Genomic DNA, 12,074 nt, shown 5'->3' with positions numbered 1-12,074 from the left:
CAGTAAAGGTGGTGCCATGAAACAATTAGACAAGGCTGCGATACCATACAATAGAAAACCGCTACTCAAGGACATTTAAAAAAATGTCATCATTACAAAAATTCTAAAAGCATGCAAAACACACTACTTCTACCTTCTATGCATTAAAAAGAACTTTGGTACAGCAAAATGATAAGACTAGGAGCTGTTCTATGATGGAAAGGTTCAAACAATGCATTTTACCCTTATAATGATGGACCATGTCATGACCTCGAGGGCTGGCTTTTCGCTATTCTACATACCCGTGGCTCTCTGTGACGAGTAGATTTTCCAGACAGCTTTTCATCATCTATTTCGCACTGTTCCAGGAGATCCAAAATGTCTTCCTCCTAAAAATATTAATTAGAAAACATTAATGTTCTGGTGTATAACGTTATATGAACAATCACTTACACATCCATATTAAAGGCATTCATACATCATTAACTTGCAAAAAAAAATAAACTCAGGGCCTATAGCTTCACTCACTGCATGTTGTTGCTAGTCAGGGGTTCACTGGGTTTTGAAGCTAGAGGATGAGCTTGAAAGCCAGGGAATACGTGATCTCAGAAGGGGGCCAGGAATGGAAGTATATTTATTCCTCTCATAAAAATGGCCCTTTAATGTACAAATTAGAGAAATCAAACTGTTTTGTTTTTTTTAGGCAACCTACAGCCCACTTACCCCTTATCTGTGGCCCTCAGATGGAGCTCCAAACTATTCTATAACCCCTTCTATACTTTAAAACATTATTATACAGAGAAAAACTTGTTTTCTGGCATCTTAAATTAACACTAAACTCTTGTTTAAAAATAAAACAAAGCTATTCCACTAAAGGCTGTCTGCAGAAAACTACTACAGGAGGGGGTGGAGACAAGACGAGAGAGAGCAACAGTGACCGGTCTTTATTAGAGGAAGCTCCTGCCCAGAGGTAAAGTCTCACACTGGATTAGCACACCAAGATATAAGTAAGATTACACATGGCTCTTATAATTAGATAACTGCTTATCCTGGAGTTTAGCTTTAAAGTGATAGTCAGCCCTCCCATTAAGACCTGTGTTTAGTATTCCCAAAATGGAGCTAAAAGAGGTTAGAGTTTTTCTTATCATTGTTTATGTCCCACTGGGTGACCATTAAGGGTGAGCTTGGGTTCCTTGGCTTGGGACCTAATACTGTATGGCCATAATTGGTTACCAATGTCACAAGCATCCCCACCCCTTTGTGTACATGCAGCTGAAGGGTGAGCAATGACCCGGCCACACCTGATTGGGCCAGCACTGACAGCTTCCTTTCAGATTTGGCCGAACGCGGATTTAGACTGAACCCAAGCTCACCTCTAGTGACCATACAGAACGTGAGGGAAATTTTCTCAACAAACATGCAGACAGTTATGAAAAAACTGACCATGGTTCCACCAGCTTTCCATTCTGCTTAGAAAATTATTTTATTGCTGTCTGTATACCCATTAAGAGAATTACCCTCACTTTCTGTCTTTGTAATCATAAAGAAAGTGAGGTAAACAAACTTTCTGGAGAAAGTAAGTTGAAGTTTAATTTACGTGTTCCACTGGGTGACCATTAGAGATTAACTTGGGTTCAGTCTGAATGGGAAGAAAGCTATCAGTGTCTGCCCAATCATCTGCATGTCATTCCCCACCCTGCAGGTGCATAAACACAAAGGGGCAGGGATGCTGGTGACATCATTATTGTAGGACTATATGAGGTCAATGTCATGTGGCCATATTAGGTCAGTGATTACACGAGCATTCCCGCCCCTTTGTGTACATGCAGCCGTGGGGTGGTAAACGGCCATATTAGACATAGCACAAGCACCTGCAAGGTGGGGAATGGCCCAGCCACAACTGATTGGGCCAGCACTGACAGCTACTTTCCCAGTTTGGCCGAACATGGGTTTCGATTGAAACCAAGCTCATCTCTAGTGACCATACAGAAAATGAGAGAAACTTCACCAACAGCATACCCCCAAACTTTCTGAGATTAGAAAAAGGGAGCTCAATGCATCTGACAATCGACCCAATCCTGCCACACCCTCAGCTATGCAGACCATTAGGAATGTAAATGCCAAAAATAATTGGTTATACCCAGATTTTTTTTCCCCACCATTACTTTTCCTATATAATGGCTTTTCAAAATAGCAAACAAGATAATTAGGAGATAGCATGAAGGTTTAGTGCAGAATAATGCTTTGGTTTCATAAGTTTTCATAGATATCTGTACATCAGATCAAAAAGAGGGACAATTAAAGAGGAGAGAGGCACAGGTAGATTTGGTTCCAAAATAGGGACAATTGAGGAATGAGGGACAAAGGGATTTGGTTCCAAAAGTGGGAAAGTCCCTTTAATTCACTGATAGTTGGGAGGTATGCTACACGTACCTACACAGTAATGAAAAAACTGACCAAGGTTCTATCACTTACTACTCCACTCAGAAAATTCTTTTATTGCTGTCTGTAGCCATTAAAGAGAATTTTCCTCACTTCTTGTCCTTGTAGTCATAATGAAAGTGGGTAAAATCGCCTTAACGAAGATACAAACAGCAACAAAAAGCGTGACGTTCCAAGTTCCCCATTCCATCCATAACTAAATAAGAAAAAAAATCTTGCCTGGAGTTCCCTCTATTCCATTTGAGTTTGACATATCTGCTAGAGAGAATGTTGGAGATAAACTGACACACCACCAGGAGCTAAATAGTAAACTTCTTCAGCTATACAGAACTACGTACCACACTAATAGTGAGAAACACAGAATGAGATCTAACTTTGTAGAAGTTGTTTGATGTACATAGACTATAACAAGCACTGTTCCATAAGTAACAACGTACCGTACATTCTCCTGCTACCGTGCATTTCTAATCTGCTGTCAAACCAGGCCATTCTACTCTGGGATCTCCACAAAGCTAAGGGGCATCTCAACTCCCTGTTAATATTATATATTCTCTGATCCTATAGCATGTCTGCCTCTGTGACTCCTGGGAAAGACATGAGACTTCTGCTCAATGCTTACATAAAATATATTTTAAAAAGTCAAGCCTCATCGTTAAAGATTTCTCAGTGTCAGCCTCAGGTAAGTGTTCACAGTGCTGGTAAGGAATATCAAGCTTTTATGGTGAACAAAAACATGCTGGACAGAGGCTTTCAAAGACTTTCTGCAACAAGACAGCACAAGGAATCAGTTATGAAAGTATACCGTTAACTTTACTCTAGTGAAACATTTTCACTAAGCGGTGAAGTTTTTTAGACCAGATTATCTTTGTTATTGCATATGAATATCTAAAGTAGGGGTCTACAGTAAATTATATTGCTTGAGGTAATTCCAAAATAAGTTCCAGAAAGGCCTCACGTGGTACAGAAGCGTGTGTGAATATTATGGTTTCTACAAAGTTGTAATGCGTCTGCACACTACAAAATTCAGCATGCACCTTTGTTGGCACAAATAATTTTCTAGGTGTCTTGTTTTTTATCCCTATAATGTTTTACTTTAAAGTGATTGTGAAGGTTTTTTTTTAAAATAACAAACATGTCATACTTACCTGCTCTGTACAATGGTTTAGCACAGAGTAGCCTCAAACCTCCTTTTCTGGGATCCCCAGCCAGTGCTCTTAGCTCCTCCTCTTCTCCAAGAGCCCCCATTGCAAGCCGCTTACTATCAGGGCACTCTTACGGACATGATCCCAAGCTGGGCTGTGTGTGTCTATAGACACACACAGTGCAGCTCTGCTCTGCCCCCTGTTCCCGACTCACAGGCTTTAACTGACAGCAGCAAGAGCTAATGGCTCTCACTGCTGCTGAGTCTCCTGTGAGAAGAGAGAGAGAGAAGAAGAAGAAGTGCTACAAACGGGCACAGCTTTGGATCAAGATTATGTTCAGGTGGATGTTTAAGGGGTGGCTGGGGGGAGAAGCTTTTGAAAGGTTTTTTTTACCTTAGGGCCCTTTCACACTGGAGCGGGGGCGGCGGTAAAGCGCCGCTATTGTAAGCGGCGCTTTACCGTCGGTATTCGGCCGCTAGCGGGGCGGTTTTACCCCCGCTAGCGGCCGAGAAAGGGCTAAATACCACCCCAAAGCACCTCTGCAGAAGCGCTTTGCCGGCGGTATAGCCACGCCGTCCCATTGATTTCAATGGGCAGGAGCGGTGAAGGACCGGTATATACTCCGCTCCTTCACCGATCCGAAGATGCTGCTGGCAGGACTTTTTTTCCCGTCCTGCTAGCGCACCACTCCAGTGTGAAAGCCCTCGGGGCTTTCACACTGGAATCAAAGCAGCGGCACTTTCGGGACGGTTTGCAGGCGCTATTATTAGCGCAATAGCACCTGCAAACCGCCCCAGTGTGAAAGGGGCCTTAATGCAGTGAATGCATTAAGGTTTAAAACATTTACATTTACAATCACTTTAATTTAAAGTGGTTGTAAAGTCAGAAGGTTTTTTATCTTAATGCATTCTATGCATTACGATAAAAAGCCTTCTGTGTGCAGCAGCCCCCCTTGGCCCCCCTAAGCCTTACCTGAGGTCCATCTAGCTCCAGCAATGAACTTTAAAGCTGAACTCCAGGCACAAAAAATGTTTTATTTAAATATATTCCTCAATAGCTATAAAGGATATAAATCTACTTTGTGTGCACCAAATGCCATACAAACCCAAATGTTAGCTTGTAAAAGAAGCAGTGACATCATTATTATTATTAAGGTACTTATATAGCGCTGTCAATTTACGCAGCGCTTTACATATACATTGCACATTCACATCGGTCCCTACCCTCAAGGAGCTTACAATCTAAGGTCCCTAAAACACATTCATATACTAGGGCCAATTTTAGACAGAAGCCAATTAACCTACCAGCATGTCTTTGGAGTGTGGGAGGAAACCAGAGTACCCGGAGGAAACCCACGCAGGCACAGGGAGAACATGCAAACTTCAGGCAGGTAGTGTCATGGTTGGGATTTGAACCAGCGACTCTGTTTACTGCTAGGTGAGGGTGCTACCCACTACACCACTGTGCTGCCCACCATCACACTGATAGCATAATGAAGCAGGTTGCTTAAAGCTTAGGTCCAAGCACAAAAATGTGTCATTCAAATACAAAGTATTCCTTAATAGCCACAAAGGATATACAGGAAATTCACGTTGTGTTCATCAAATAAAACCCAGTTATCACCTTGTAAAGTAGTAGTGACATCATCACAGTGCTATACATAGTCTGTGCAGAGGGCATTACATTTAAAATACAAACTAATTACCTCTTTGATCACCGCAAATCCTTTATCCTCATTTCTTCTCCCTTACATCAGAGTCCCTCTTTACATCATGGTTTCTCCATATATCAGGGTTTCCCATCAGAGACCCTCTGAAACCAGAGTCCCTCCTTACATCAGGATCCCCATCAGAGCCCCCCTTACTGAAGAATCCCCATCAAAGTCGCCCTTACATCATGGTCTCTCCCTACATCAGGGTCCCTGTCAGAGTCCTGCCTTACATCAGGGTGCCCATCACAGCCCCCCCTTACATCAGGGTCCCCTTCAGCATCCCCCTTATATAAGAGTTTCCCCTTACATGAGGGTCCCCATCAGCGTTCCCCTTACATCAGAGTCCCCCCTTACATCAAGGTCCCCATCAGCATCCCCCTTACATCAGAATCCCCATCTGACCCCCCTTACATCAGGCACCCCATCAGAGTCCCCCCTTACATCAAGGGACCCTATCAGAGTCCCATCTTACAACAGGTCCCCAGCAGATTCCCCCCTTACATCAGCATTGCCATCAAAGCCCCCCCGGCTGAAGCTGTAGCGGCAGGAGGGGAGGTGGAGCAGGTATGGACAAAGGAAGTTTCATCCTCCTGTGAATGCCAGGGCAAGCACATCATTGGTTGCTTAGATGTCATAGGTCCTAGCAACCAAGGATGGGGATGATGACCAGGCAGCGGGGGTGGGGGGAAACCTGCATTTGGAGACTGCAGGGGTGAAGGCTGGGAGGCTGTTGACTGTGAGTGGGGAAAAGTGGAGACAATAGGCAGCCTCTGTTGACCCCAATCCTTAATCTGTTGTGCACAATAAGAATATGCCACTGACCTTAGCTGCAATCCTTTTGGGCCTGGTTTGGCTCGCAGACCATAGTTTTGTGACCCCTGTTCAAGCAGGAAAACCTGATGCCCCTTTAGGTAGGTGGTCATAATACTGTTCCTGACCAGAACGATCTGGGGGTTAAGTGGCCTCCAGCAGAGAAGTCACAGAACTGTAACTAGTTTATTTCTCTTGCTGGCTTTATTATCAGGAATGAAGTTCTATGAACCTCCCGTTGACTTTGGTGAACGTGACACTAATCCTCTCCATGCTGCACTGCGGACTCCCTCTCCTCCCACCCCGATTATCTTATTTACTTATTCAATTTCCCCGGAGGACACATTCCTGCCACCAGACCACTTGAATTAATTGAATAACGGTTTAATTGTCTCGGTTGCAGGATGCGAGGTGTGACTAGTCTAAGCCCTGCAGAGGACACAACACACGGAGGACTATAATACGCTCCAGCCTGTCAACTCTTCCACACTGGATGCACCTTCATCCTTTTCAGCGGATTATTCATCTCACGCTGCAGCGAGGCGGCCCTGCCAGCAAGGAATGTCTGGAAGGCTGTGCTCAGAAGACCCTCGTACTTTTCTAAGAGCAGTTTATCCTCCGGTGGGTAGATACGCCTGAGAGAAAAGGGTAAACAAAAAAAAGACACAAATACCAGGCCGTGAATAAACTTGCCATTGTCTTTGATAAAGATAACAGTCAGAATAGCATTAAAACCAAAGTGAGGAGCAGCAGAGACATGAACAATCTTCTATGCAATGGGTACAGACATACCGTCACAGACACGCAGGGGAGATATATTTTATTTAGTTTTCTCCTAACAGAAAGTAAGAGATCCTGAGAAATTTAAAGGGAAACTGTCAGGCTTAAAATATCAGAGCTCTTGGGTTCTTATCTTCATCCTGGACTGGAGAAAGAAAAAAATCCAGGAGCAAAACCAGAGATCGTTATGGCCTGTACGTTATAGGTTGTTTACATGCACAAGATGTGATGGCCTGAAGGGGCCCTAGGTATAGTGGCAAGCAAAATATGGTACAGCAAAAAGTGAGTGATCTACTCCAATCATGCCTCCGGCATGGTGATTAACATTCGACAATTCAAATACTTGCCCCCCCCCTGCCTTCATGGCACTGAATGGATCCTCCTACTAGTGGTTACATCACTACTGAGTGCTGTAGTAATGTAGGGATGGGTGGGGGGGACTTCAGTGCATGGGGCAAGCAGGTATTTTGGGAGTGTTGAATGATTAAGACTTTACAGAGGCTGTACTGCTTAAAGAGAGTGGGATTTAAAACTTGCTGCCTTCCATCCGTTTCCATCTGATTGCCCCACAGAGGAGAGAGGGTCTGTATTCACTCAGAACAGGCTCAGAACAGGCCTCGCCATGGTCAACCAAAGAAGTTGATTGCACGTGCCCAGCGCCATATCCAGAGGTTGTCTTTGGGAAATAGACGTATGAGTGCTGCCAGCATTGCTGTAGAGGTTAAAGGGGTGGGGGGTCAGCCTGTCAGTGCTCAGACCATACACCGCACATTGCATCAAATTGGTCTGCATGGCTGAAGACAAGCAGACTAAGGACATGATTACTGGAACCATGTCCGGTGGTCTGATGAGATCAAGATAAACTTATTTGCTTCAGATGGTGTCAAGCGTGTGTGGTGGCAACCAGGTGAGGAATACAAAGACAAGTGTGTCTTGCCTACAGTCAAGCATGATGGTGGGAGTGTCATGGTCTGGGGCTGCATGTGTGCTGCCGGCACTGGGGAGCTACAGTTCATTGAGGGAACCATGAATGCCAACATGTACTGTGACATACTGAAGCAGAGCATGATCCCCTCCCTTCGGAAACTGGGCAGCAGGGCAGTATTCCAACATGAGAACGACCCCCAAGACCTCCAAGATGACCACTGCCTTGCTAAAGAAGCTGAGGGTAAAGGTGATGGACTAGCCAAACATGTCTCCAGACCTAAACCCTATTGAGCATCCGTGGGGCATCCTCAAACAGAAGGTGGAGGAGCGCAAGGTCTCTAACATCCGCCAGCTCTGTGATGTCATCATGATGTCGTCATGGAGGAGTGGAAGAGGACTCCAGTGGCAACCTATGAAGCTCTGGTGAACTCCATGCCCAAGAGGGTTAAGGCAGTGCTGGAAAATAATGGTGGCCACACAAAATATTGACACTTTGGGCCCAATTTGGACATTCTCACTTAGGGGTGTACTCACTTTTGTTGCCAGCGGTTTAGACATTAATGGCTGTGTGTTGAGTTATTTTGAGGGGACAGCAAATTTACACTGTTATACAAGCTGTACACTCAATACTTTACATTGTAGCAAAGTGTCATTTCTTCAGTGTTGTCACGTGAAAAGATATAATAAAATATTTACAAAAATGTGAGGGGTGTACTCACTTTTGTGAGATACTGTATGTAGGTATGGGAGACATGACTTTAAGCCCCCACATCACACAGTGATTAATATATATATATATATATATATATATATATATATAGAGAGAGAGAGAGAGATATATATATAGAGAGATATATAGATATATAGATATCTATATACTGTATATATATATATATATATATATATATATATACTGTATATACACATACATGTTAAACACACATATACAGTTTATAATACCTGAATGGACATAAAAACATGTCAGTTAGTACTTATGGCCCATACAGCTTGGCATATATAAATCACTAACAATATAATAGGTTAAAGTGGAACTTTAGTCAGCAATATACAGCCTGCTAGATCACTTCATGCCTTTTGCAGGTATAGCTCTGTAAAACATTATAAAGTATAAGTGCCCATACTGTTTCAAATTCAGTAATACACTGGATCACTTTGCTCTGCACATGCTCAGTTGCTCTCTACTTTAAGGCACTGCTGAATTTGTAGAGGCCGATCTGCTGGCAGCCTAAAGATTTACTGCTGCTCAGGGATTTCAGCAAAATGGCAGCCTCCAGCAAGAAGGCACAGGAGCAATGCTGAAGGCAATTTACAGCACACACAAATTTTGGTAGCATAATTATTAAAGTGGAATGTATGTTTCTTGCTAAAGAACATTATTTTTTAGCAAGTAGTTATGAGTAAAGTTCCAGTTTAAACAGGATTATATATGCTTCTATTTTTTTTTTAACTTCTAAGATAAAATTAGGTAAAAAAAAGACTAAATATACATTGTTACAAAAATATAGAGAAATAAATATATACTATTTGCATTTATTCGATTTATTCGATTTACATAGATGGCACCCAGTATGGTGTTATAAAAAAAAATAGTAGAAACACTAGAGGTGTTCATTGAAACCTTCATATCATGAAATATATGCAACATAAGATACATTTAGCTTAGAAGGTATTTGGTATTCACTTACCTGAAGCCCTTGCTCATGGTCGTTGGTCAGTTTTTTAGGCGGACCTGAACAGACGCTTCATGCAGGTTTATGGAGTGAAGGATGTCAGTGGTGACATGTCCGCTGACATCCGATCCACTCTTATCCGCTGAATCTAGACAGATGGAAAACCTATTTTCCATCCATCTGGTGGATCGGATGAAAACGGACCGCCTGTCCGTTTTCATCCGATCCCCCATAGAGGAGAGCGGAGCTCTCACCAGTCCGTCCCTGCACAGTGAGCGTAGACGGACCTGTCATCCGCCAGCTCAGCGGGGATCAACTGAGCGATCCCTGCTGAGCAAGCGGAGTCCGTCAAAATGGACAGCCCCGTGTGAAAGGGGCCTTAAATAGACATAAGCCATGCCAGAAGGGGAGTCGGTGGAAGATGGAGAAGCAGTGCTAAGGAGAAGCTGTCGGGGGCCCTTGAGGGACCCCTGCCGGATAGGGGTTTTGCCTCGGGCTGGAGCTCAGGAGGCTGGCCTGGAAGGATCCTACCTCAGAAGACAGTTGGAGGGACCCTAACCGGAGAGGCAGCAGAGAGAGCAAGGAGAGACAGTGAGTAGATCAACATGGTGCAGGGACAGACAAGGGGAGAGACTGCCAGCTGTAGCAGGTCTCTCTTGAAGACAGCGGTGTGCCAAGTCTTCATCCAACCTTGCCCTGAGGAGTCTACATGTGTGTGTCAGTCAGGAGGACTGGGAAGAGAAAGCAGCCAGGTGGGCTAGCATTTTCTGCAAGCAGTGGAACTGGGATCAGTGTCTGCAGCGACGCAGAAGGTGGCGTGAGATGCTGTTCACTCTTCATGTGCTGCTTTACTAAGGGACTGAGAGTTCCTAGCCTGTATTAGGCTGTTGCTGAGCTGACAAAAGACTGTCAGCTCCTCCAGGAGTGAGTCAGCAGAAGCTGTACAAAAAGGGAACCAAGTTTGTGCAGGTGGAAGGAAGAAGAGGAATCTGTACATAGGGTGGAAGTTGTCCCTGGTTCTGTTTATGGGTATTTTCAAGTTGGGCATCCCATAATCCCTTACCCCATCCAAGTTATAATTCCCTAATAAAACAACAAAGACAAGCCAAAGGACTGATTTCTGTGTCTGAATGCAAGAAGGAAATGCGGTGTGACTGGCTATGCAGAAGTGGGGAACCCTGACTTCAGCAACTCCTACGGGGTAGTGCTACACCAGCATTGCTCTCTATTTGCATTACAGATCTCCCCAGGCTTTGGAGATCATGGTGAGGTCTAGAAGTTCTCTGGAGGTGATTGCAATGTCAACCTGGTGCCATGAAATGTAAGTCAACTAATTTACTTTATAATGTCAATGAGCACATGCGCAGTTATATATTGATCAAGCACAATGTTGGGTAACAACATCTCTAAGGCTACTTTCACATTGAGCCATCCGGCCGTTAGCGGTAAAGTGCCGCTCGTTTTTGCCACTTTTTGCCCGCTTGTGGGGTGGTTTTTACCCAAAAAAAGGGTAAGAGCACCCACTTTGTAGGCGCTTTGGAAGCGCTGCCCATTCATTGCAATGGGCAAGGCGTTTTGGGAGCGCTAAATAAAGCGCTCCCAACCCACCGCAAAACTGCTGCTTGCAGGACTTTTCCAAATGTCCCGCAAGCGCACTGCCCCAATGTGAAAAGACACACTGAAATGAATGAGAGGCGGTTTTCAGGCGCTTAGCAGAGGCTATTTCTAGCGCTAAAGCGCCTGAAGACCACCCCAGTGTGAAAGGGGTCTTACAAGGCAGCATGGCCTCTGACACTACATGAGAAAGTAACAGGACTATTTTTATCCATTTGATATTTTCTTCATAATCTGTAAAGATGTAAAACAAAAACATTTATATGGCTATGCCATTTTCAATAACCATCGAAGGCTATTTTTAATAAACAGACAACTTGCTGATATGGCTGCCTCTGCCTACATCCCCAACCCTACCCACCAAGGGGGCAAAGCCAATAAATCCATAATTGTTTGCAAGTATGGTAGAGATAATATGATTCTTTGCACACTGGAGATTTCTCATAGCCTACAATGGTTTCAACACGTATTACAAAACAGAGGGAGCAGCTCTGACCTGTCCTCCGTTAAGTGAAGTTATGTTTTACTATTTACAACTGCTTTCCTTTAAAATACTGACAGCAAAAAAATTGGCCGCTGTTTTTAAAATGATTTACCCTCTCTTGCAGAAAAGCCTTCTGGCAAGTTGAAGCAGTGTTGTAAGATGAAAAAAAAAAAAAAAGATGAATATTTGCCGAGAACTTGTAAGGTATATGAAAGTTTTGTCATTTTCCAAGTTTTACTCTATTTTAAAATATATGTCCTTGATAAGGTTCAATCAAGAAAGATGAGAAGCATGGGAACATTAAGAAGGAATTACTAGCTAGCAGTTCATCTGGAATTCTCAGACTTGATGGAAAGTGAACAAGGTGGGGGCTCACGTACCAAACTCATTTCCAACAAAATCTAAGAGGAGAAATACAAAGACAAGATGGTTGCCGTGTCGCTATTAATGAACGGTGCGAGCAAGACTAATGACGTAAAGATACATAGCCTCCG

At 43.7% G+C, this 12,074-nt stretch overlaps 1 protein-coding gene across 2 annotated transcripts in view; it reads right to left on the bottom strand.

Moving 5' to 3' along the window:
- TTLL7 (tubulin tyrosine ligase like 7) overlaps window positions 1-12,074 on the bottom strand; it is a 302,305-nt gene that overhangs the window by 144,345 nt on the left and 145,886 nt on the right. For both annotated transcript variants that reach the window (XM_073593653.1, XM_073593652.1), the window contains exons 13-14: window positions 6,584-6,719; window positions 282-368 (exon numbers count right to left, since the gene is read on the bottom strand). In XM_073593653.1, coding sequence (XP_073449754.1) covers window positions 282-368; window positions 6,584-6,719 — 223 coding nt within the window. The remainder of the gene's footprint in view (window positions 1-281; window positions 369-6,583; window positions 6,720-12,074) is intronic.

Source organism: Aquarana catesbeiana, linkage group LG07, assembly GCF_042186555.1.
Source record: "Aquarana catesbeiana isolate 2022-GZ linkage group LG07, ASM4218655v1, whole genome shotgun sequence".
Taxonomy (NCBI): Eukaryota; Metazoa; Chordata; class Amphibia; order Anura; family Ranidae; genus Aquarana; species Aquarana catesbeiana.
The sequence above is the reverse complement of the archived record's forward strand: the minus strand, read 5'-3'. Positions and strand labels throughout refer to the sequence as shown.